The following is a 27,610-nucleotide window of genomic DNA, read 5'->3' on the forward strand; positions in this document are numbered from 1 at the left end:
GCCACCATGCCCAGCCTACATCTTCACATTTAAATACTAATTTGGCTGGACACAAAATTCTTTATAATTAAAAAAAGGGAACTTTTAACTTAGAATATTATGTCAACTCAAACTGGCATTCAAATGGAAAGTCATTCTCCATTCTTATAATATACTTTACTGGTAATTAGATTTATTAGAAGCAAAGCTTAGAGAGTACATGCTACCAACAGTCCTTATGTCTCCAGACATCCTTATTTTTTTGTAGATGACTCAATTTTATTATGTAAAAGTAGTCAGAGGCCTAATGCAGGATAGTCAGAGGCCTAATTAATTGGTTCAATCTAATTATTGCTGAAGCTAGTATTGAACAGGCTGACTCCAGACATCCTTCAGGCTTCATATCAGCTATTCCTGAAATGAGAAAATTCTCTGGAACCTGGGAAACATAGTGCTGGCTGAACATATTCACAAGGCTTAGCCCTGCCTAAAAACAAGGTGTGGAGGTCCTTTCACCTGTCACCAGGTGACAGCTGTGATTCCAGCTTTGGACCATTCTGGTCACTTGACCATCATATATATATGTATGTATTTATAGATATCTATAAATATACATATTTTTAAATATATTAAACCCTGAGCTAAGAATATCTTCCCCATCCCCCAAATCTTTGTCAGTAATATAATGACTTCAGGTTCATTCAAAGAGAAAATATTTATTTAATGCTAATGCAAATCCGTCAGGCCCTAGGGCCTGTATCTTACTCTGACATCTGAATAAAATGGAGAAGAATTAGTTACTATCCTCTTACCCTTTTACCTTCTACATTTGTTCCACACACATACATACAAACCTCTCTGTTGGGAAGAAGAAGAGAAAATGATTTGTGCTTTGACTTACTTCTTTTTCAAAATGTATTTGGGGCCAAGTCTCCTCTGTGAATTTGTAACCGTTCACAAACAAGTGGTAGATATAGTTGGCTGAGAAGCAGTAAGAGCGGGCGTATACCTCATCAAATTTGGGGAGCAGCAATGGGAGCTGAAAGGTTTAAAACATCTGAGAGGCAGGGCAGGCAGGTATGTTTTAAAATGAACACCTTGGGTTAAAAGTCATGTTTTAAAGAATCTTATCACCCATAATTTCATAATAGAAAATACTTTATAATACAATCATATAATCATGCAATATAATTATGAAAATATCCCTATATAATATCACAATATACTAATCTTTAAACTCATTGAGTGCTTATTATATGCCAAATATTGTTCTAACCATTGTGCATGTAGTTATAACATTAATTCACACCACAGGTGTGGGAGTAGATTCCCTTATTCCTTTTATTTTACAGATGTGATGGAAATAGAAGAGCATAAAGGCTAAATTCAGAATACACAAACATAGAATAGATTCTACCATTTTTTTTTGTACTGACATTGATCCCTTCTCTTTAAATACTGACCTGACTCCAATTCTGTGAGCAGAAATTCCAGGTGCTGGAGTTGAAGGTGTCCAGGGAAAAGCTACCTGAAAGATTTAAAGCACTGGCTGTGTAGTAGAATCCTGCGAAAGCCTGGAAATAAGTAATACAGAAGGAAATTAGTTCTCAGAATGGGGTATAATAGAAAGGTTTATGGGTGAGGAATAAGAAGGTGGCTAACAAGTCAGCAGAGGAGAAACAGAAAAGTGAGAAATAAATATTTAATGGGGAAAGAAAGGAATCTTTCAGAAGGTTTTGCTCTTACCACAAATGGCCCTTTAATCTTTGGCTGATAAACCCCATCAAAAGAACAGGTTTCTTGATCATAGCAAGCTTTGAAGTCAAATATGGAAGCCACCTTCTCCTTACACAGAGATGGGTCCCCAGTTCCTTCAAAAGTGATGACGTCATTGGGGTTATAACTTTCTGGCCTCTGGTCCACAGTGCACAGGCTATCAAATACCTGGCCCATGGTGAAGCTGATGCTATAATCCCGAGGGTAACAGGGATTGGTGAGATGGTTTTTGGTAGGAGAATTCTGTAGGTATAAGAGTAAGGTGTTAGAAACCACTTTTTTTGTGGAGAGCCAAGTATTTCCCTTTTGCAAATTCTCTCTATCACTACCCTCCGATGCCAAGAGAGAAACAAAAAATACCAATCTGTGACAGCATGTCTTTGATCACAGGTTGTCTAGATAATTCAAGTAGGGGTGGCAAAAGCGTGTGTGTGTGTGTGTGTGTGTGTGTGACAATTACCTTGTACCAGGCATAGCGCTAGGCTCTCTCTCACATTATCTGATCCAACTCTTATGATAGCCCTATGAACCAGGTTTTATGAACTTCACTTGGTGAGAAAATGGATATATATAATGTATCATTTTAAGTAGAATATCACCTATCCACCTAGCAAAATAATCCAAAAGGTACAAATAAACATATGAAAGTGAAGTCTCCTTCTCATCCACTTGCAGCCATCAGGCCTCTCTCTGGAAACAATCACTATTGCCAGTTTTTGTGTATCCTTCCAAAGATCTGGCATGCACATGCAAATATATATTTTTCTCTCACGCTTTTCTTTTTTTAAAGCCATAAATGGTAGCACTTTATATACCCCATTCTACCCATTGCTTTTCCCACTTAAAAATATATATCTTTGAGATCTTTCCATTCATTGTACTTATACAGTGGCCTATTTTTTTTAGTAGCTGCATAGTATTCCACTGTACAAATAAACCATACTTTATTTAAGGAATATCATCTAGATGAACATTGAGGTGGTTCCCAATCATTTTGCCATTACAAACAAATATCCTTTTCACATATAAATCTTTTATCCATTGCAATTTATTTGATTTAAAGACTCAGATAGAGACTTGGCTTTACTTTTTCCATATCACTATTCAATCTTTAATCTACTGGTGCAAAATACTCTATTTTATGCTAAAGTCCTAAATGTTGTTGATTCAATTTATGAACTCTCTTTTCTAAGGAATTGGATTTGAACTATGTTCAACTTAAGCCACTAAGGCGTACTGCTTCCCTTACAGTAAAATCTTTTCTTTTGGCCGGGTGTGATGGCTCACATCGGTAATCCCAGCACTTTAGGAGGCTGAGGCAGGCAGATCATTTGAGGTCAGGAGTTTGAGACCAGCCTGGGCAACATGGTGAAACCCCGTCTTTCCTAAAAATACAAAAATTAGCCAGGCGTGGTGGCATGCACCTGTAGTCCCAGCTACTCGGGAGGCTGAGGCAGGAGAATCACTTGAACCCGGGAGGCGGAGGTTGCAGCAAACCGAGATTGCACCATTACACTCCAGCCTGGGTGACAGAGCAAGACTCCGTCTCAAAAAAAAAAAAAAAAAAAAATTTTAAATTAATTAATTTTTTTTTCTTTTTGTAGAGGTAGGGTCTCCCTGTGTTACCCAGGTTGGTCTCAAACTCCTGGGCACAAGAGATTCTCCTGCCTTAGCCTCCCAAAGTGCTAGGATTACAGGTGTGAGCCACTGTACCTGGCCACCCTACAGTAAAATCTTGACTCAGACATTTAGCCCAACCCTTTCATTTTACTGATGAGGAAACTGAGGTACATATTCAAGTAATGCAATTGTTTAACAAAGGTCAGTGACAAGATTCTGCAAAAATCTTATAAAAGCTTAACATTCATGAAATATAACCCAAATGAGTGTTTTCCAGAAAGATCTTCATATGACTGAGAAAGAGGCAAACAGGCCCCTTTCTGCCTCTATGGTATGAAAAAAATCTATGATTTTCAAAAATTGTTACATGTAATCTGTAGCATATCATACTTGGGTCACCCTATGGCTGAAATATTGGTTGAAAGAAAAAAATATGCCGGGTGTGGTGGCTCACACCTGTAATTCCAGCACTTTGGGAGGCCGAGGCGGGCGGATCACGAGGTCAGGAGATCGAGACCATCCTGGCTAACACAGTGAAACCCCATCTCTACTAAAAAAAATAGAAAAAATTAGCCAGGCGTGGTGGCGGGCGCCTGTAGTCCCAGCTACTCGGGAGGCTGAGGCAGGAGAATGGCGTGAACCTGGGAGGCAGAGCTTGCAGTGAGCCAAGATCGCACCACTGCACTCCAGCCTGGGCAACAGAGCAAGACTCCATCTCAAAAAAAAAAAAAGAAAAAAAGAAAAAAATATCAAACTAATCAATTGGCTATTTAGTATCTACTTACAAATCTGATTTGTACTTTTTTTCTTTTCTAGTATAGTCTGAAGGGAGATTTATACTTTTAAAATGATTAAAACTATAAATTATTTCTGGCTTGGCCCAGAGAAGAAACAAGATAACATAAATTATTTCTGACTTATTACATAGGAAAAGCTTAGTAAATATTAGTTCTTTTTTTGTGTGTTTGAATTTTTGTTATGGCATTCTTTAAGTATAATTTGCCAGTGTGCGAAGTTCAGGCATTCAACATTCAACAGTCTTCACCGAGCTTAGTGTTTGCAGGGCACTGTCATGAAAAAGTCAGTCAATGGGCTCGAGGGAGAAAAGTCCACTAGAAAACTACAGCATAATCTGATCTTAGAGTGGTTAAAACTGGAAAAAACAATGATAGAAACTATTCTTGATAGTGATAGAAAGCTTAAAAAATATACACAAAGAAAATACATTTAACAACAGAGGTACAGAACCAATGATGAAAACTATACATTTTACTGAAGGATACAAGCCAAGAATTAGATAAATGGAAATACATTGTATAATTCTGGATAGAAATTGTTGATGTCAGTAATAAGTGCATTTTAACCAAATTAATATATTAATCAATGTGATTGCAATCACAATCTCAACAAAAAACTTCCTTTTTTGTTACTGCTTCAAATGACTTTTAAGTTCAAAATAAACATCTGAGAGTAGAAAAATAGACTTGCAAGTAGAACAACATGATATTGGCCCCAAAATAGAAAAATGAACGTATAGAACAGAAAATCCAGAAACGGATCCTCATTATCTAAGTACTTATTATTAGAACGTTTTGGAATTCCTGAAGCTTATTTCAAAAAGTCATCACAACATGGGTGGTAATCTGAATGGTTTTAATTTTGTTGGAAGATTACCTATTTGTTCATTTAAATAAAAAAATACACCTGTCCTTTGAACCTGTCCTACAGAAATAAAATCACTAAGATTATATGAGTAAGAAGGCTTATTATATTATTGCTGTAGCAACAAAACAGGACATAGCCTGATGTCCATGAGGGAGGTATGATTGATAAATTATGGGATAGTAAATAGTAAAGAAAATAAGTTAATATACTGACCTGGAAAGTGTAGAACAACAACATACTAAGCTTTGACCAGTGATGGCATTCAGTAAATGGGATTGGAAGGAGGATCTTTCATTTTGACTTTAACACTCTTTCTATGGTTTTAAATTTTTACAATAAGAATGTACTTTCTTTCATAATCGAATGGTCAATTTTTTTTCTTTTTAAGTTATGGTACTTAGAATATGCTCTCATAAAAAAATCATATTTTAAAAGGACATTAACAACACAGGAAAATGATCATAATATATGGTTAGGTAAAATAAAAGGTAAATATAAAATTATATATACCATATGAAGCCAAGTTTTTACACATTCATACATTAAAAAATGGAAGAAAATGCAATAGTGTGTTAATAGTGGTTAATTCTGTTTTTAAAGAAATCCTTTATAGTTTTTGGTGTGCATCTTCTAAATGTTTTTCACTGAACATATATTACATTAAAAACAGAAGAAAAATTTCTTACTTAAAAAGGGAAAGAAAGAAAGTGAATGCACATTCCTAATATCTAACATGTTGTCAGAGTGAGACTTCAGCTCTAAGGTGACTGGAGATTTATTGATAAGAAAGTAACTTGCAAAGTACATATCCAGCTATCATTCTCACCACACTACAGAGTTCCTTATATTACAGATGAGGAAACAAGATCCAGACTGATGGAATTTACTCAGTCAGTGTTTACGATGCAATAATTTGTGTGAAGCTTCCAAGTCAGGGCTTGGCAATACATATTTGACCTATGAAACTGTTGGTCAGGCAGGTCTTGACATGAATTTGTCAGTAATCCTCATCTCATCTGGGTCTCTTCTCTTGCATGAGTCAGAAGCCTCTGAGGGCAGAGCCACCCTATCAGGCATCTAGAGGTTACCAGGCAAATTGAAGACATGTGTCCCTGTCCCTGTGAGCTGACTGTGAGAGGCTGGGTGCTCACTTCTCCACGGCCAGTGCTGGGCTCACATTTGGAGACTGGCATTCTCAAGCCTAAATCAGACCTCAGAAAGGGAAAGTATTTACTTCTTTTCTGTGGACTGCTGGATACATAGATAATCAATCATTCTTTAGTAAACATTGTATGAGTACAAAAACACACAGAGGCACGCAGACAGACAGAAACACACACATTCCACAGGGCCAGCCAAATTTAAAAGATTAGCCTCTCTGATCCTCACTCACCCTGGAAAAAGGAGGATTTCACCTGAGCCTCCACATTCTATGCCTGTTAGGGTCATAGCTGGAGCAAAGGACATTAAGCATTGCTAGAGGTAAAAGGAGCTGGAGAAAAGAGGATTTTCCAGAGCTTCTCTCCCAGAAAGAAAGAAGCATGTTGGTTGAACTACTTTGATGAGCAAGTGGGGATGAGTGGTGAGTATTGAGATCCCCTGATAGGGAGGGTTGATTTAGTTACCTGTAGGGTTTGGTTTGGCTGACTGGGCAGGGAGGTGGAAGTTGGGATGGGAGCCATGGAAGGTGACATGGTTTGGCTTTGTCTCATGTAAAATTGTAATCCCAGTGTTGGAGGAGGGGCCTGGTGGGAGGTGATTGGGGCATGGGGGTGGATTTCCCCCTTGTTGTTCTCATGATTGTGAGTGAGTTGTCAGGAGATCTGGTTGTTTAAAATTGTATGGCACCTTCCGCTTCACTCTCTTCCTCCTGTTCCCACATGTAAGAAGGGCTTGCTTCCGCTTCGCCTTCTACTATGATTGTAAGTTTCCTGAGGCCTCCCTAGAAGCAGAAACCTGTACAGCTCACAGAACCATGAACCAATTAAACAAACCTCTTTTCTTTATAAATTACCCAGTTTCAGGTATTTCTTTATAGTAGTGTGAGCATGGATTACTACAGAAGGGTAGTTGAGGGCTGTCTGCAGTGTTCTCACATCTATCCTTTCCAGGCAGTGCTCAGACTCTCCTGACAATAAATGTCCCATGCATGTGTCCTGGGGCCTCAGCCATTTCTGGGAGGATTGGGGAGATGTTTGGGGGAGGGGCCAGAACTGGAAGCTGAGTTCCCACAACCTACCCTGCATGAACACTGGGTAAATGCAGGGGTCTGAAGTTGTGAGTCCTGCTGAAGATGCACTTTTGTGATCCCCTCAACTCCTCTGCAGGATAGAGTCTGTTCCTGTCTTCAGTTATCAGAGTAGGTTGGAGGAATGTGGGTTAACCTACTGATGTTGTGTCCATTTTGTTCATAGGCTGATTCCCCTGCCTTTGAATCCCATAAGAAGCCAGGATCTGTGGCTTCTGATTTCCTCATACCCCTCTAGGCAGTCAAGGCCCATCCTCTCAGCCACCCAGCCATGGCTAAGATTGATGTCCCCTGAGCACTGGCGTTTGGGTCTGGGGTCTCACCTGTGGAGTTAGTGCCCTCATGAACACACACTGCATAATGTCGAGTTTAATATTAGCAACAGCTTTCTAGCTGATGCCTGAATTAGCCTTCTGGGCCCTGGAACACTTAACAAATGAATTACTGATCAACATGATGGAATGTGGTTGCTCTAAAGTTCCGCCGTATAAGGGTATCAACCCTGCCTAATATAGACCCATCTAAAAGGAGGCTGAGCCCGGGAAGGGCTCTGCCCTCTCCCCCTTCAGCACACATTTCTCTTGTGACCACTAATATTATTTTATCTACACCCAGGGGAGTCTCAAAATTCTCAGGCTTATTTAGTTCCTGGTTTAAAACAATTTGTGTCCATAAAGGGATTCCAGGTCTTGAGTCATTTACAAAACAACTGAAGCTCTGGAACTTCCCTAGACTTCTTACTCAAATTCACTGGAAGTGGGCAACATGAGAGGGAGAGGGAGGGGAAGAAAGAGAGAGAGAGGAAAGGGACTTGGACCCCCAGGAGTAAATTGGAAAATGCTGTTATTTCCATGTACCTTTCAATTGAAGTGGAGAGGACAGACCTCAGAAGGCAGGGCATTCTCCCCTCAGCTCAAACCCTCAAGAGAACACCTGCCACCCCCTACCCCCGACTCAAGTACCTGCAGGAGCATTGCCAGAAACTTCTTCTCAGCCTCATTCCGGCCATAGCACTGGAAGCTGTGTGTGTAGAGCGTGTACACGTAGCCATACAGGGACACCTGCATGATGTCGCTGGTGTTCAGATCCACCTTCTCTCCTGCCACGAAGGATATTTGGGTGGAGGCACCACCTAAGTCCAGGGCACCCGTGGTTTCCGCTCCATGCGGGTGTACCCACATATGCCACAGGTTCTTCTGCACAGTGGGAAAAGGAAGTGAGAAAGAAAGCCAAAGGCACCATCTCTGTTTGCCCAGAGTTCTCCACCCAAGCCTCGTCTCCTATTACTAAGAAGTAGGACAGAGGGAGCATGTGAGGCCAATTCTCTCCTTTTCTTTTAGAGGTGGTGAATTAAAATGCTTACAGGAGCTGGGCAGGTAACATAGGTAAGTAATAAATGAGTGAAGTAGATTAGGTAATAATAGGGAGTGGTGGGGTCTGTGGCAAACTGGAGAGTCCACGAGTTACACTCTGTTCCCGTTACCGTGTGGGAATGTGAGTCTACTGTGACCAGTTCCTCCGATTTTTGGGAGGAGTGAGGAGGTCAGAAGAAGCTAGAAGTATGGATTTTTATGTGAAATTTCCCAAATGTTAATTGTTGGTAATTATTTAAAAATTTAAAATACATTTGAAGGGGAACAAAATAGGTCTTGGGCTGGATATGCTCTGAGTAACTCCTGTTTTGTGCCACCTGTAACATGGCAGTTGTCTCTTGGAGTCAACTTTCCTCTGCACCAAGGGAGCAGGGAGTGCAGGGATTGGACTGTGAGGAGACCTGGGAACACAGAGTGAAGACCTCCTCCTGTCTCTGGGGACTTAGGGATACAGACTTCCTGAGGGCTTTGTAAATTTCATATGGTCATGGAGCCTCTCTGAAGGGTTATTCTTCAGCTGCCCTCCCAAAGACCCATAGGCTAGTGTTAAATTTAGATCCCACCCCCTTCAATTTCTTACAAGCTAGTAAAGTGACGAGATTCCCTCCCTCCCTAGCATTTAGTCCTGTTTATGACCATGTTTTCTCCCCAGCTATATATGTCTTTCTTAGCTATTGTCTCATAGGTATTTCCCTAATGCGTTACATGATAGGAGTGATACAGGGCAGATATCCCTGATGGCATGTACCTCTACTTAGGCTATCACAGGGGATAGGATAAACAGTAAGATTAAAAACCATGCATTTGTTTCCACACACCTTCAGGAAATTTCCCATTAAATAGTTGGCTGTAATCCATCCATATACCCCTTCCTCTTGCCCAGAAATGATTTGAGCACCCCTAAAGTCAAAGGGCTGGGACTTGAAGTAGCTTTGGATGCTTTCAAGGACTTCATTAGCTGCTGTTTCATTTTGCAACCTGTACAAGGCACAGAACAAACAAGTCTGAGTGCCCAGACAATAGTGTCTTAAAATACATAGTCTCACTCAGGTGAAAATGCAAACTTCACCATCTCCCTGCTGGTGGGGATGAATGATTTTCCAGATGTGTGCTTTACACCACAATCCCTTTTGCAAGTTGAAGCCTTCTGGGGCAACTGTGAAGGCAGGATGCACTTGTTACCTGTCAAACTGCCAAGCAGGAAAATTGCTTTCAGCATAAGTACAATTTGTTCTCCCCACCCATATCATCTGTTCATGTATCAAAAGAGCCTCCTATTTAACTGCCATTGCTCTGTCTTAGATCAGCAGAGGAAAGGGGATTGACGAAGGCATAAGAGTGGCATAAATAATCTCTTGGAGGCACCATATGAAGGAGCCCTCATCTGACCAGACGGAAAGGGAGCTTAGTAGAAAGGGGGAAAGGAAGAACATTGAGTTTTTAGCTGTTTCTGCTTCACTCTTTGGGAGGGCTTCAGCATGAAGGGATATGACAGTCATCATGGCTGTCACTGGATTGAAAAACCATTGGTGTGCTGACTCTTAGACGAGTGGCAACACAGCATTCTATCCCTGGTGACAGAATGTTGTGGCGTCCATTTGCTGCCATTTTACCCTATGAAAGAAAGCTCACTTGGGAGATTATTTCATCTTTCATCCATGAGTTAAGAAAGCCAGGGGTACTGGCTGACTCTTGGCTCAAGAAGAAGAAAGAGCAAGGCTATAAGCAGGATCCATTCCAATTCAGTGGCCAATTATCACTGCTTGGAAAATAATTCAGAGTTTTCCCAGTTTCATCAATTCTCATCCCAGGTAATTCTCATTAATTGTTTTCTTTTCTATTTTATTTGTCTAGTAATTAAAATATCAGCTAGTTTATCAGAAGAAATAGATCATCATTAGAAAATAGTTTTACAAGAAAGAGTTAGTACTTAATTTATTCAAAGGAGACATTCACTTTTTCCTAAGAGGTGAGCTTTCTGTTCCATGGTTTTTGTCATGAGCTGTAAAGTGCAGAGCCTTTTAATTATTTCTCACTGAAAGATTGGGGGAGGGAGGGGAAGCAACCAAGAAAAAGTCGTTTCTTAAGAGCTGTTTTGTTTGTTTTGTTTTTGTTTTTAGAGTAGTAGAAGTCTACTTAAGTCATAAATTCAGAGCTAGTTCAACCAAGAAGTTTACATATGTACAAACACTACTGGTAAAGCAAAGATATTTTAGAGTAACTTTTACAGATATTTGATGGAATTGGACCAGTATTTCTCCCTGATTGTAGTCACTTGTCACATTCATATTGTTGGTATTGCTCAGGTCCTGTTCTGAAACTTGTTACCTGAAGTCAAGTCCCAGGGAGAGTAAACAGCATCCTAATGTATTCTGAAATAGGAAATTCAGTCTGAAAATGGGAATTGAATAGAGTGAAAGCAGAAGGATTTCACAACTAAGCTCTAAGCATTCAGTCTCCAAATTGAAAACTTCATGAGCACATCCTGCAGCTGGCTTTTCTATAAGTAGCTCCACACATGTCATGTTAAGGAAGCATCCACTACAGCAGATGAGGATTTTAGGTCCATGGAATTAATAGCCTGTAAAGGGGCTGCCTTTCTGTGTTCTCTGAGATTACGTGGTTTGAGTTCCACCCTTTTTGGAAGAACTGTTTTTATAAGAAAGAAAAAGCAAAAGGAAGGAGTTTTTAGATCATTTCTATTACACGTAAATGAAATAATTTAGAAATACACTGCAGATTCCAAGAGTGAGCAGAGAAATCTGACTTCCTTCCACATTCAACGTGGTCAACCAGGAAATCAGATTAGAAACAAGAATTATGAGACTAAGGAAAAGGCCCAGTCTAATAGAGAGCACATCATGATTTCTTTTCATTATCATGTTAAAGGAGCTCTGTTTGTTCTTTTTTTATTAATGCTCAGACATAGATAATTTTGCGTGCTTGGAATCGTAGATAAAGTGCCTCTGAAGCAGAATGAGTGTTGTTTTCTTGTGATAAAACCTTATTCCAACACTTGGAGTAGCCTCTACTCTGAGTAGATTTAAGTTTGTGTTTCTTTTTGGAAATTTTTTTTGAAATTTCAAGGTCCAGGAAATGCTATAATGGAGAAAAAAGAGAAAAGACATTCAAAAACAATGCAACTGGGCTAAAAGCCATGACTACAAATTTAGAAGGAACTAATTGAGTAAGTGAAATGAGATGCTTGTTTCATAACAACTCCAAAAGCTTTGACTGATTTGAGGTGCAGACATGCCATTGTTTTAAAGCAGATTTCAGTGGTATTTTGTACACAAGTGGAAGCTACATAGCTATGGATTGTACTTACTACCAAACTTAGCTGGTTGTTCACAGGTGTCAAATACCAACTGTCAAAACAACTACTTTTCAAAGAACTAGAGTTATATCCCATGAGCAGATTTCATATGACCTCTCTCTTTTTCAAAGTTCTCAGTAAAATCACCAAGGGAGAGGGAAACAATTTTAGAACTGTTTCTTTCTGGGTATTAAAATAGAGACTAAAAGTTTCCCAACCTTTAAAGCCCAAATTTACGGCAGAATATGGGCTTCTTTTTGGAGGGTGAGGGTTGTTCCCAGAAATAGAATTACATTCTTGGCAAGATTCAACACATTCTTGGTTATTTTGGTCAAATGGGCTCCTTTGTGCCACTTAGCCTTTACCTCAGCAAGCGCATCCCAGCCGTGGCTCCCAGGTGAATGGGGGTGGATCCGTGGAGGTGGGATGGAACCTGCCCCTTGACTTTTTGCATACAATCCTCAAAGGCTTTGGGGACATCTTGGGGGTTATTTCCATAGCTGGAGATTCCAGAGCCTGAAAAGCAAGCAGTCAGCATCTGTCAGCATTTCCAGGAACCAATCGCAGTAATACAACTTTTAAATAAAAAAACAAATTGGCTTTGAAAATTATTGGGGTTTGGTAGGAGGTTGAAAACAGCCGGATGTGGTAAGTCCTGTATGGTCACACTGATCAGTCTACTTGCAACCTCTAAAGGAATGAATTACAATTGTGAAAAAAGTAAGCCAGGGCCTACTTTTAAAAAATGTTTTCATTATAAAAATTTCAAATATAAATAAAAGTAGAGAGAATAGTATATTGAAACTCATGCGTCTATCTCCCAGCTTCAACAATGATGGACTCTTATTTCATCCATACAATCTTCCACCTGCTTCCCATAAAGCAAAATGCAGATGTGTCATTTAATTCCCATATTTCAGTATATATCACAAAAAGTAAAAATTCTTTGAAAAAGCCCTAACTACAGTTGAATTATTATACCTGTACAATTAAAAATAATTTCTTTTTCTTTTCTTTTTCTTTTTTTCTTTTTTTTTCTGAGACAGAGTCTCGTTCTGTCGCCCAGCCTGGAGTACAGTGGCACGATCTTGGCTCACTACAACCTCCACCTCCCAGGTTCAAGTGATTCTCTTGCCTCAGTTTCCCGAGTAGCTGGAATTACAGGCGTGCACCACCACGCCTGGCTAATTTTTGTTTTTTTTTGTAGAGACACGGTTTCACCATGTTGCCCAGCCTGGTCTCGAACTCCTGACCTCAGGTGATCCACCTGCCTTGACCTCCTACAGTGGTGGGATTACAGGCATGAGCCACCATGCCTTGCCAAAAAAATAATTTCTTAATATCATTAACTGTCCAGTCATGGTTCAAATTGCCTCCATATTCCTTCTCATTCTCATCCTCTGTGTCTCTTTCTCTTCCTCCTCCTCTTCATCCCTCCTTCTTCCTTCATCCACTACCCTCTTCTCATTTGTATGAGTCAGGATCCCAATAAATTCCATACAGTGCAATCTTAAGTCTCTTTATATCTATTATTTCTGCCTTCCCTTTCTATTTTTCTCCTAATTATTAAAAATTTTACTTGCAATTTCTTTGTCCTGAAGAATTTCCACAGTCTAGAGTTTGTCGATTGTACCCTCATAGTTCAATTAACATCTTACTTGGTCCCTTCTATTTCTGTAAATGGTTAACTGAATGTAGAGGCTTGATCAGATCAGGTTTGAAATTAAAAAAATATATATATAGGGATTAGTGTGGACTTACAATAGGAGGCACAGTATCTGGTTGTTTCTCTTTCTGTGCTGTTAGCATCATCAATGATAATGGTTTAGATCCATTATTTCATTAGGGGTTGCAAATGGTGATATCTTTTTCTCTTTTTTTTTTTTTTTTTCTGAGATGGAGTCTTGCTGTGTCACCCAGGCTGCAGTGCAGTGGTGCGATCTCGGCTCACTACAACCTCTGTCTCCCAGATTCAAGCGATTCTTGTGCCTCAGCCTCCCAAGTAGCTGGGATTACAGGCACGTGCCACCGTACCTGGCTAATTTTTGTATTTTTTGTAGAGACAGAGTTTCACCATGTTGGCCAGGCTGGTCTCGAACTCCTGGCCTCAAGTGATCTACCCGCCTCAGCCTCCCAAAGTGCTGGGATTACAGGTGTGAGACACCGTGCCTGTCCTGTTGCATTTTACTTTTGAGTTTTAGGAATAACTTTTTAAAAAACGATTTTGTTTTATAGTTAACTAAAATAATTACATAGTTCTAAAATTAGATCTACAAAACTAGGTATATTCAGAGACATCTAGATTCTCTTCTTGTATCCTCTTCCTGTAAGTAGTTTCTTTTTTAAAAAAAGTTTAACCAATGTTTGTTTAAAATAAGCAAATATATATTTTTAATCACCCAACTTTTAGATAAGTGGTAATTTACTATATATACTTTTCTCCACTTTTTTTTTCTTTGCATTCAACAATACTTCCTAGTGGCCACTCCATAGCAGTATGTAAATATTCTTCATTTCTTTTTACAGTTGCATTGCATGCCATTGCATGAACGTAACTTAATTTGTTCTCCCAGTCCAGGCTCTGAGTTTAAATAAGTCTACTTTAAGGAAGACAAAGTATAGGACAGACAAGGAAGAGGGAGAGAATATGGTCCCTCTGGAAACTTCCTTCTTTGGAATTCATAGAGCCACTGCCTCCTTCAGCTGCCCTTTCTTAACCTTTCCCACCCATCTTCCAACTACCACAAACCAATAAAAAAACCCAAGCATTGTAATTACAGGTTTTGCTTGGATGTGTCCATTAAGATGCACAGACATGTGGATTTCATCGACAGTGGTAGAGAAGCAAGGACAGGCTTTCCCAACCTTGGCCAAGGACAGAGCCTCTAATGTAATCTTCCCTCCTGGGGCAGTGACCTCCTACAACAGACAAATGACAGCACCATAAGCCATGGGCTTGATGAACTCAGCGGCTTGATCTCAGGAGTTCAGAACTGAAGTAGCTGTAAGAAACACTAATAACAATAACAACAATTAAATAAATATATATGTTTATATACGTATGTATATATAATTTTTTTTTTTTTTTTAGATGGAGTTTTTTGCTCTTGTCACCCAGGCTGGAGTGCAATGGCATGATCTCGGCTCACTGCAACCTCCGCCTCCCAGGTTCAAGTGATTCTCCTGCCTCAGCCTCCCGAGTAGCTGCAACTACAGGTATGCACCAACAGACCCAGCTAATTTTGTATTTTTAGTAGAAATGGGGTTTCACCATGTTGGCCAGGCTGGTCTCAAAATCCTGACTTCAGTTGATCCACTTGGCCTCCCAAAGTGCTGGGATTACAGGAGCGAGCCATTGCACCTGGCCTGTATGAATAATTTTTAATATAAAAATATATTAATCCTAAAAAAAGAAAAATTTTCCCCTCTGGTGGGAAGGATTATGGATGATCTTACTTCCTTTTCTACTTTTAAATAAAGATGGGATCTTGCTATGTTGCCCAGGCTGGTCTCAAACTCCTAGGCTCAAGTGATCCTTCTGCCTTAGCCTCCTGAGTAGCTGGGAATATAGGTGCACACCATTGTGCCTGGTTCCATTTTATTTACCTGTGTTTTCTGATTTTCACACAATGAAAATATATTATTTTGTAATTGGAAAGTTATTTTTAAAAAGACACACAACTCTCTCAGTAAATAAAATGTGAGATTAAGCTCTCAGGCATATTCCTATGTGATAGGTTATTTAACAGGTTTTTCTTTCCAAAATGCCAATAAAGCCAACAAAAACAACAAAACTATGCTGAACATCACAGGTCAGTGCTCACGTTAGTCTTAATTCTTTTCTGTGAAACTAGTAAAATGAATCCCCATATATTGATCATTCAGCTTCAACAGTTAATCAATACACAGCCCATCTTATTTTCATCTATATGCTTTTTTTTTCCATCTCTAGGAATTATTGTAAAGAAAATCCCAGGCATTATGTTAATTCATCTACAAACACATTAGTATATGTTTTTAAGAGGGAAGAACTCTGAAAAATATAACCATGATACCTAAGAAAAAAATCACTCCTAAAAAAGTTCTTAATATTATTAAAGACCTGTCAGTGTTCAAATTTCCTAGAATAACTTTTTCTTTATAGTGTGATGCAGAAACCAAAGTCCATACCTTGTATGTGCATTTGGATGTTTTTTAAGATTCTTTATTCTGTAACAGTTTTCCTGCCCCCTTTTATCTTGCCATTTATTTATTAAAGAAATCATTTTAATGGAGTAGGTCTCTTATTTTGGATTTCGCTGATTGGATCCGTGAGGTGTCCTTGAACATGTTCCTTTATCTTCTGTGTTTTTTATAAACTGGGAGTTAATTTCTAGAAATGTGATCAGATTCAGATTTGATTTTTTGGCAAGAGCACTTCCTAGGTGTGCCAGGTTTTTCCTAGTGTACATCACCGCACTGGGGGCATATCATGTCTGTCTAACTTCTTAGATTATAAGCTCCCCATCACTTTTCACCTAATTGCACACTTCCTCTTTCTTCAACTACCTTGGATTTGGGTTCTGACCTTCTTCTCCCCTCACTGGCTGTCATTCCTTCTAAGTTCGTTTGCTGGATCCTCTTCCTCTCCCCAGCCTCTCAGTACTGGAGTGTGTAAGGCTAAGTCCTCAGATCTCTTTTCTTCAGTATCTATTCACTCCCTAGATGAGGTGGGGCTGGATATCGTCTGTATTCTGATGACCCTCAGCTTTATTTCTTCAACCTCCCCCTCCCCCGAACTCCCGACTTGCCTATCTGACAACCCCACATCACTATATAGATCAGGAATGAGCAAGCTATTTGACCCAATACCTGTTTTTGTATGGATTGCAAGTGAAGAATAATTTTTACATTTTCAAGTAGTTGGAAAAAAATAAAATGAAGAACAGCATTTCATGACATGTGAAAATTATAAGAAATTAAAATGTCAGTGTCCACAAGTAAAGTTTTTTTTTTTTTTTGAAATGCAAACATGCTAATTCATCTATCTGTTGTCTATAGCTGTTTTCATGCTAAAGGGGCAGAGTTGAGCAGTTATGACAGAGACCATATGACCCACAAGTCTAAAATATTTATCGTGTAGCTCTTTACAGAAAAAGTTTGCCTCTCCTGACTCAGATGATTTATAGCCATCTCCAACTTAACATGCCCAAAACCAAACTCTTTAAGCCTTGCCCTGCCCCCAATATGCTCCACTCCCAGTGTTCCCCAATCTCAGTAAATGGTGTTGTGATGCACACAGTTGCTCATATCCAAACTCTTGCTCATGCATTATCAACTCAGATGCCTCACATCAATTCCATCATAAAATCATGTTGGTCCTACCTTCAAAATACCTTGCAAATCTAAGCACTTCCCACCCCCTTCCCTAGAACCATTGTAAACCAAGGTTTCTTAACCTTGGTGCTACTGACATTTTGGGGTAGATAATTCTTTGTTGTGGAGGCTGTTCTGTGCATTATACAATGCTTAGAACATTGTAGAATGGCAAGAGAAAAGGCCAAGTGTGGAAGCTGCTCAGCATTTTCTAGGAAAAGCCAAGGGGCCAGTGTGGCTGGAAGAAAGATGAGAAATGTCTTATATGCACTAGATGCTAGCAGCACCACGGACCCAGTCATGACAATTGAAAAGATCTCCAGACATTGCAAAATATTTCCTGGGAGACAAATTCACCTTGTGTTGAGAAGCACTAGTCAAGGGCAAATTGACCATCACCTAATCTCTCACCCGTACTGATTTAACAGCACTTAACTGGTATCCTTGCTTCCAATCTTAGCCCCAGACTATGTGTTCTATATCAACTGAGTGATCCGTTAAAAACAGAAGTCATATCGTATTAGTTCCCTGGTTAGAATCTTCTAATGGCTTCCCAATATACTTTGAAGAAACTTCATTTGAGTCACAGTCAAACCCTTATGACACCTCAAGTCCCTCCAAGGAGCAGGCCTTGGCTATAGCTTCAGTCTCATTTCTCATCTTTCTTCCAGCCACACTGTCCCATTGGCTTTTCCTAGAAAATGCTGAGCAGCTTCCATGCTTGGCCTTTTCCCTTGCCATGCCTCTGCTCAGCATGTTCTTCCCCCAGACATTTACATGGCTCACTGTCTCATATCACTTTTGTCTCTGCTTAGCTGTCATATTCTTCATACTTCCCTGACAATCCTGTTCAAAACAGCATGATCACTCTCTATTTCCTACCCTGCCTGATTTCTCTTCACATCGTGTCTGCCTGACACTCGGTATACACCCATTTATTTTTTTGTCTATCTTCTTCATTGGAATGCAAGTCTCATAACACATAACCACAGATTTTGTATATATTGTTTATTTCTGAATTCCTGGTGCCAAGAACAGTTCGTATCAAACAGCAGGCACCTAATACATATTTATTAAATCAATCAATCAATGAGACTTTCAAACCACCATACATCTCTATAGTAAGGAGACTGGCTAGTCCAATCTGGGATAAACAAAATATAATCTGCAAGGAGCTGGTCTCTGGTTAGTGGCTGGTGAGAGGCAAGATAGAACGGTGAAACCTTGGGAGTATGTCACCAGACAGCCTGTTTGCATAAGGTCCATTAAGCCTCCTAGAGGGAAAAGGAGATAGGATTCACGGGCTCCTAGGCTGCTTGGACTTGGATACTTGGTCCCATGAGAGTAGCACTGAAATTGCTATTTCAATATGGGAAGAGAAGGTTAAACAGACAGCACAAAACTTACTTGAGGGGAAACAGAAGCCAAAGACACGCGCCTCAGCTTGAGCTCCGGCCGACTATTGGCAAATGATTTTTTTTTTTTTTTTTTTTTTTGAAATGAAGTCTCGCTCTGTCACCCAGGTTGGAGTGCAGTGGCATGATTTCCACTCACTGCAACTTCTGCCTTCTGGGTTCAAGCAATTCTCCTGCCTCAGCCTCCCGAGTAGCTGGGATTACAGGCGCCCACCACCACGCCTGGCTAATTTTTGTATTCTTAGTAGAGATGGAGTTTCATCATGTTGGCTAGGCTGGTCTCAAACTCTTTGCCTCAGGTGATCCACCCGCCTCAGCCTCCCAAAGTGCTGGGATTACAGGCATGAGCCACTGCGCCCAGAGGCAAAGGATGTTTTTTAATACTGTGGTGGCCTGGTTTCTGATGCAACTCTTTGAGGGATTTTAATGGAGGAGATAGTTAAGTTTAGGCTCTAGTGGAGCTTAAGTAATTTTTAGTCACTGGTTTAAAGGAAAGACATTGTGAATGTCCCTTGTGGGGAAAGGCAGCAGCAGGCATGAGTACTGCAGATGAGATGAGACGCATGCAGAGAACCCAGCACCTCCAGGGGGTGGCTTCACCACAAGCAGCCAGAGATACAGACACCAGCACAGAAACCGCCAGCAAAGGCAATGAACTCATGGAAAACAGTAGCAACTGGGGGTTGATACCAACCAGAAAGAAATTTCTGAGGGCCTAGGCATCTGGGAATCTCTGCTAGGTGAGCAAGCATTCATCACCCCCTTCTGTTTGGCCAAGACAGGAGAGTCCTGGGAAGTTTGCAACGGAGGAACCAGAAACCCAAATTATCCTTGGAGAAGCCACAAGTCTTTGAGGGGATGACACTTGCTGACCTTCAACTCTGTAATTTGAGCTTTAGTTTGTCGTCTTCTGTTCGTTCAGAGTATATATAGATCCCTGAGGCTACTATGATCAAAGAAGGGAAGATCCATTTATGGATATGCTGTGGCCTCCATGACTCTGTGCCTCCTCAAATCACATATGCCATCCAGGGTGGGCCAAGGAACCCTTCCCTTGAGGGACTGCCATAACACCTCCCCATGTAAGTCTTATTTTTCCCCACAGTCGTAAGGCCATCAGGACTAACTTGGTTGAATTGCCCTCCTAGTTCTAAAGACAGAGATCTTGTAACTGTGGGACAGAGTAACAAGTGGCAAGAGGATCCACCAGGAGCTCTGGATTGTGGTGCCCCATGAATAACAGTTAATGCTTATTGAGCACTTACTGTATGCCGGGCATTTCTTTTATAACAGTATGTCATTTAGTCTTCAAATCACTCCTATGGGGTAGGTTTAACTATTATTATGTTTTTTACATTAGAGATGAGGAAGTCAAGACTCAGAGAGGTTAGATAACTTTCCAAGGTTCACACAGTAGGGATGAGGTGAAGTCTCAATCTCGATCCTACACTATCTTCTCTTTCCTTGGAGCACATAGTCTCTGTCTTTGAAAGGAGCAGCCTGCTGCCCTATTTCATGGTTGAAGGTGAGGAAATGGCTCAGGCATTACCTGAGCAGATAGAGGATCGCTGATTGAGGTCAGAGCAAGGCTACAGCTGCCTGCATCTTGTGGATAACAGTGCAAGCAATACTCAGAAAATATCCGCTGGGTGCAGTGGCTCACACCTGTAATCTCAGCACTTTGGGAGGCTGAGGCAGGAGGATGGCTTGAGCCCAGAAGTTCAAGACCAGCCTAGGCAACATAGTGAGACCCCATCTCTACAAAAAATAAAATTAGCCAGATATGGTGGCACCGTCTGTAGTCCCAGCTACTCAGGAGGCTGAGATAGGAAGACTGTTTGAACCCAGGAAGTCTAGGCTGCAGCGAGCCATGATTGTGCCACTGCACTGCAGCCTGGGAGACAGAGTGAGACCCTATCTCAAAAAAAAAAAAAAAGGAAAATATCCAAGGCCCCTATGTGGTGAATCCAAAACCGTGCCGTGCAAATACCCCTTCAAATAGACTTATTGTCCCAGCTGTCAGCTTCTTCAGGGTCTGCCTGAGCTGCAGAGAGCTGCCTTGCTCAAGATCTTGCTCTTTCCAGGGTGGCAAACATCCAAGAGTGGCAGCAACAGGGGGTATTACAGCCAAGCCACTTTACACCATTTCAACCCAGTGCAGCATAACAGATCAGCTGAAGCTTCATTAGGCCTGAGCTGAAGTTTGACTTCTCTTTTTTTGTCCAGTCCTTCTCTCTGCCCACTTTCTGCTATAATAGTGCATCTCTAATAACCACCTTGCACTCCATAATCTGTCTCTACATCTGCTTCTGGAGAGCCTAACCTGGAACACCCCTGCATCAGGGTAGGCAAGCTCCTGGCTGCCCTCCTCGGAGGGCAGATGATCAGAATTCACCCTGATTAGCCAAAGAAGACTCTTGGTCTCCCAGTGAGAAAGACTAACTCTGCTTCCCAAGTTTTTCAATGCCATGATCCCCATGAACTTACAATGTTTTGGCAGCTCACGGAGGGAAACAAAGGAGGCTGCTTGGGCTGGGAGGACAGGTCTGGAGTCTCTAACCTGTTGTCCTGTGGGCTCAAGGATACACTGGGCACATTCAGAACACCCTGGTTGGGAGGCTACAGGCCAACTGAAGATCCTAATGCTCGAACGAGGAAGATAAGTGGCTTTGAAAAAGGCTTACACATATACACACTCCCTAACTAGGCTCGATTACTTGGACTAATTACTTAATTGTAAAAGGCAAAATTATAACACTTTTCATAGAAAAATGTCTGTATGACCTCAAGATAGAAAAGGATTTCTTAAATAAAACATACAAAAGAGCAAGCCGCAAAAAGGAATATTGATGGTTGTATTTACATAAGAATCAAGAACTTCTCTTCATCAAGACACATCGCAAAGAAACTAAAAAGACAAACTACAAACTGTGAGAAGATATTAGCAATAATATGATAATAATAATGGCAAATAATTCATATTTAGAATATTTATAAAGAATTTCAATGAATTAGTAAGAAAAATTGAACAATTCAATAGAAAAATGAACAAAAGACATGAACATGCATTTCACAGAAAACAGAAATGCCTATAAATATATGGAAAGATATTAAGTTTTATTAGTAACCAAGAAAATACAAATGCCCGTCAACAGGGAAAAATGAGGCCGGGCACAGTGGCTCACACCTGTAATCCCAGCACTGTGGGAGGCCAAGGCAGGTGGCTCACTTGAGGTCAGGAGTTCGAGGCCAGCCTGGCCAACATGGTGAAACCCCATCTATACTAAAAATACAAAAATTAGCCAGGCGTGGTGGCAGGCACCTGTAATCCCGGCTACTTGGGAGGCCGAGGCGGAGAATCGCTTGAACCCAGGAGGCAGAGATTGCAGTGAGCCAAGATTATGCCACTGCACTCCAGCCTGGGCAACAGAGTGAGACTCTGTCTCAAAAAAAAGAAAAGGAAATGAACAAGATAGTTACTCATATCAACACAGATGAATCTTAAAAACCCAATGTTGTTAGTGAACAAAGCAAATACAGCATAAAATATATTGATTCCATTTATATAAATATGTTTGATTTTGTTTTAAAAAACAGAAACACTACATACATAAGACAAAACTATAAAGAGCAAGGAAACAGTTAATATAAAACTCAGAATATGTTGTGGAAAAGACAGGGAGCTGCATGGCGGATCATTAATTATCATTGCTGATAATACTCCATTTCAGGGGTTGGTACCCCATGGGCCAAATCCAGTATACCACCTTTTTTTTGTACAGCCTGTGAGCTAAGAGAGTTTTTACATTTTTTAATGGTGGGAAAAAATTTACAAGAAGAATTACATTTCATGATGTGAGAATTATATGAAATTCAAAATTTCAGTGTCCATAAATAAAGCTTTACTGGAACAGAGCCATGTCCATTTGTTTATATATTGTCATTCTCTGTCTGCCTCGCCATCAATACACAGGACTACTCCTTATCACTGTTGGAAGACAGCTTTCCATGTGTCCTTTGTGTTTCCCTCCACAGCAAAAGGCAGGCATGCTCACTGCCCATTATAAATGCTTCCCTAAAATCCCAGATTTCCTTTCCTATGACAGAACCTATTGCATGAGTGCATACTATCTGTCCCTCTTTCCATCATCCTGGGCAAATTGGGAATCAGAACCAGTATAAGAAAATGCTGATACTCTGGGCTACTCCTGTGAGTAACAAATTGTCCTTTATTTCTGACCCAGGAATCTTGTGTCTTCCAGCACCCATGAAAATATGGCAGGGTAAAATCTCAGACCATTCACAGTTCTTGACGCCACCCCTTTCCATGTATACAGATGAAAAAACTGAGGCCCAGAGAAGGGAAGTGACTAGAGCAAGTTTATTCCACTGATGACTAGCAGCACTAGCACACGATCTCCTATTTCCTGACTCCCAGTCCAATGCTCATTCCCTGCCTCCAAATAACATCTCAGGACCTCTCCAGGCCTCCAAAACACTTAGAACTCTACCTTGCTTCCCATTGCGACTCCCAGACACGCTTCAGTCCTTACCTTTCACACTACATTTGAAGGTTTGACTGACCACTCCGGTATTATTCTCTTTTTCTGCTGGCCATTGATACACGTAGACTGTGGTTCTAGAAGACCCGGCATCCAGAACGATACCATACTGAATAAAAAGGGAAAGGAAGAGTCAGAAATGGGCGGGACTCCTCTGAGGACTGCTTTCTCAGTGGGCCACTGAGAACCCTGAGTACCTTAATCCACACTGCTTCGCTTAGGGAAGGGCTAATCAATAAGAAAAACTATTTTCTCCAAACCAATTTTGTCTCCTTGGATTGTGAGGGAAGGGGATGAACAAAGGTAGGGCAGGTTCTAGGAAATAATTATCACTTTGCAATGCATTAGAATCACCTGGAGAGCTTAAACAATTCCCCCAATGCCAAGTCTACACCCCATACCAATTAAATCAGAATCTCTGAGAGTGGACTCAGGCATCAACAGGTTTTAAAAGTCCCAGGTGAGTCCAACACTCAGCCAGTGTTGAGAATTGTACTTCATGGATCTTGCATACAATTGAGTTGCCTGATTCTTCCTCATTCAGACCTCTGGGGGGAGGTACAAAAGCCACCTTCGTCTCAGACGGAAAATGAATAGTCACCTGGATGCCCTCTATTTCCAAACTTCTAGGCTTATCAGTCTAAAAATAAACAACCAAAATAAAAGCATAGGAAGAAGCTATAAGAAGTTTTTCACAGGGTAGAGGCATTTCCTTTTTTCTTTTTTTTTTTTTTTTGAGATGGAGTTTCACTCTCATCGCCCAGGCTGGATTGCAGTGGCACGATCTCAGCTCACTGCAACCTCTGCCTCCCGGGTTCAAGTGATTCTCCTGCCTCAGCCTCCCAAGTAGCTGGGATTACAGGTGCCCACCACCATCCCCAGCTAATTTTTGTATTTTTAGTAGAGATGAGGTTTCACCATGTTGGGCAGGCTGGTCTCAAACTCCCAACCTCAAGTGATCCACCCGCCTCGGCCTCCCAAAGTGCTGGGATTACAGGCATGAGCCACCACGCCCGGCTGAGGCATGTTAATACCTGGATCAGTGCTCAGAATTAAAGTATTCATAATTAAGGAGAAAAAAAGCAAAATAAAAAATAATATTGACATATTGATCACACTTCGGCAATGTGTATGTCAACAAATGAACAGGCAGGTGTTGCTGGGCAGTGCTGGGGCTGGCTGTGTGCAGGAGAGTAGGCTGAGAGTCCTGGACCAATTTGTCCAACTGGAGCAGGCACTAGAAAGCTTCACCTGCAGTTTGGCCCAGCCCAGGCTCTGGACCAAACCTGACCAGGAAAGAGCATGTATTAGTAGCCTATAAAGTTTGGAATTAGCAATGCATACCTAAGCCCAGTATCTGTTTGTGCTCAGAGTCATCCCAGGGCATCCAGAGGCTTTCAGGGTGCCTGAAGTCTCCCACTGCACCACCTTTGGGTTAACCTAGCCTGTCCCACAGAAGATGATGAAGTTGGGTCTGGAGGCAGGTTGACTCAGATGGATTCTCGATTTTATGATGCTGGCCTGGGTAAGTTGCCTAACCTTTCTGGGTTCCCTCATCTTTAGAGGACTTACTTGCAGAAGTAAATAGAAGGCTATATGCCTGATGCTTAATGGCTACTCATAAATACAGGCTATTAGCATATATAGAAAAGTCTATTAAAAAGAAAAAAGAAAAGCCAGTCAAGCAAAATCAACAAATAAAATCACAAAACAAGAAAAACAGAAAAAAAAACAAAGCATCCCTCAAATCCAACTATTGCGTTAGCCCTTGTTGTATCTTTTCTAACGATATATGTATATATGTATCCGGATATATACATATATCATTGTATATACGCAGTGGTGCCACCAAGGACTCACTGCAGCCTCAACTTCTCAGGCTCAATCGATTCTCAGCCCCAGCTTCTGGAGTAGCTGGGATTACAGGTGTGCACCATCACACCTGGCCAATTTTTATATTTTTTGTAAAGACAGAGTTTCACCATGTTTCCCAGCCTGGTCTCGAACTCCTGGGCTCAAGTGATTCACCCACCTTGGCCTCCCAAAATGCTGCTGGTATTACAGGCGTGAGCTACCACATCTGGCCATGCAATGCTCTTTTCTTAAAAGTATATCATGAACATGTCTTCCTGACAGTAGAAACAGATTGATATCACCATTTTCATACATTCATTGTATTCACTTTTAGGTACAGAGTAATTTAACCAATTTCCTGATCCTATACATTTAGGAGGTTTCCAGCTTTTTATTATCTATATTACAAATGTTTGTTTTGTTTGAAATGGGACCATATTTTTAAAAAGTTGCTTCAGCTCCTGAATCATAGCCTCTCCATTATTTTGAAATAGAACATCTGTGTTCACTGGTATGTGAATTTGGACAGCCTCTTAATCTCAGCCCTTCAGTATGATGAATGTTGATTGGGATCTTGACCTGACATCCCTCATGGGGAACAAGGGTGGCATTGTTCATAATCTGTCACAGGCAGCGACTCACAGGGAGATTAAAGTACAGGTTGAAACTGAAGGCAAGAAGGAAACCAGGCACTAAACTAAAGAGGTCTGGGCCTCTGTATTCTTGGTCTGCTTTCTTTCCTCCCTCCTGCTGCTGACCTGATCACCACCACTCCAACCTGCCCTGCCATGCCTGGTGCTGACCCATAAAACAAGAGGAGAGAGAGAATAGGAGAAAAACTATCACCTTCCTTTCCTCAAATCTTTATTCCAACCCTTCAAAAAAGGGTGCATGTTTTTCCTGTGTATGCAGCTCAGGGCTGCTGGGCCAAGATCAGAGAGAAGGAAGAGTATCCATTCTCATTTGTAACTCCAACTGGGATCCAGCTTTCACCAGGGTCTGCAGTAGCCAGACTTTGCTCTGTGAGACTGAAGAAATGGCTGTCCCTCGGCACCTGCTGATATAGGCCCACCTCTACTGACTCACATGGATCTAGCCCTACCATCATTCACTGACATTTTCAAAAGTGGGAAAAATGGTCTTTAACCAGTTTTCAGAGCTCTTTTGCCTAAACAGTGAAACTCAGTGTGATTCTTTTGGGGGAGAGGGGATGGGAATGAATTTCAGTTCAGCTGGCGAGGTGATGTTCAGATAAAAATTAGTAAGTAATCCTCTGTCTAATGCAGTGTCAGAAAAAACCATGGCTCAAATGTGGATCTGAAGACACAGTGGATTAACTGAAAGGAAGCAGTCTTTCAGTTTAGAAATGTATAGAATCAGGAAACTTGGCTAAATTACTCTGTATCTAACAGTGAATGCAATTAATGTTAACTGAAAGGGCCAGTCTCCTTGGTCCAACACTTAAGGATTGTGTGATCTGTCTAAACCAATAGCGAAAGCAGAATCATAAGGTCAACTTTCTTAGATCTGTTTATTATTATTATCATTATTACTATGATAATAAATAGTAGTAGTAATAAACCTTGTCCTGCACTTATTCTAGGCACTGCAGAAAGTGCTTTGTGTTATTGCCTGTATAAGACATGTGTTATCATATCATATCATATATCATATCATATCATATCATACCATTCGACACATGGGCAAACCGAGGCTTACAGTAGTGAGTAAATGCCCAAGATCACAGACCTGGGATCAAGCCTGAGTCTAACAGACTCTAAAACCTGTACTCATAGCCATGATGTTTTCACTGAGCTCCAAGGAAACCAAGTGTAATGGCATGACTGTTCAGTAATCAGGTGCATTGCAGACTTTCTTATTTAAACAAAAAGTCCCTTGAAAGTAAAGTCTTAGTTAAGGGGTGTGCAGATCTGGCTGGAGGAGAAGAGGACCCATTTGTATAAGGAGCCCGAGGCTTTCTGAAAAAAAAAAAAAAAAAAGAAACTAATTATCCAACTCTTACTCTCCAAGAAGTAGACCAGGGTGGGCTACAAGGCATCAGAAATCCAGGCTGATGAACAAGGCTCAATGAGGGTTAAAAGGGAATGATTTCAACACAGACTGGGCCAGTGATTTTGCTTTGGAGAGTAATGGCTGAGCATGGGAGTGTAGACTAAAACAGCTTATGATCTTGGACCCAGTATGGGGAACTAATGTGGGCTGAGCAGGTCACAGTGGAAAAGGCCATCCTTAAAACCTTTAGACTGTGCAGAACCCATCTTCAACAGTGACATCACATGGCTGCAAGAAGCAGTACAATAGTATTGATCATTGGACTGAGAAGCTCTAAAGTTCTTGGATGGTTATAATTAGGGGTAGGGAGGGTGAAGCCTCAAGAGGAAGGTATTGGACTTCACGATGATAAAGCGGGGGAGTGGGGGCCGAGT

The 27,610-nt window shown here is 40.9% G+C and overlaps 1 protein-coding gene across 1 annotated transcript in view; it reads right to left on the bottom strand.

Annotated features, from left to right (window-relative positions):
• ENTPD3 (ectonucleoside triphosphate diphosphohydrolase 3) overlaps positions 1–27,610 on the bottom strand; it is a 40,556-nt gene that overhangs the window by 3,445 nt on the left and 9,501 nt on the right. The window contains exons 4-10 of the mRNA XM_054552258.2: positions 23,301–23,418; positions 12,343–12,493; positions 9,480–9,639; positions 8,251–8,484; positions 1,726–1,998; positions 1,443–1,553; positions 881–1,018 (exon numbers count right to left, since the gene is read on the bottom strand). Of these exons, the coding sequence (XP_054408233.1) occupies positions 881–1,018; positions 1,443–1,553; positions 1,726–1,998; positions 8,251–8,484; positions 9,480–9,639; positions 12,343–12,493; positions 23,301–23,418 (1,185 nt within the window). The remainder of the gene's footprint in view (positions 1–880; positions 1,019–1,442; positions 1,554–1,725; positions 1,999–8,250; positions 8,485–9,479; positions 9,640–12,342; positions 12,494–23,300; positions 23,419–27,610) is intronic.

Source organism: Pongo abelii, chromosome 2, assembly GCF_028885655.2.
Source record: "Pongo abelii isolate AG06213 chromosome 2, NHGRI_mPonAbe1-v2.0_pri, whole genome shotgun sequence".
Taxonomy (NCBI): Eukaryota; Metazoa; Chordata; class Mammalia; order Primates; family Hominidae; genus Pongo; species Pongo abelii.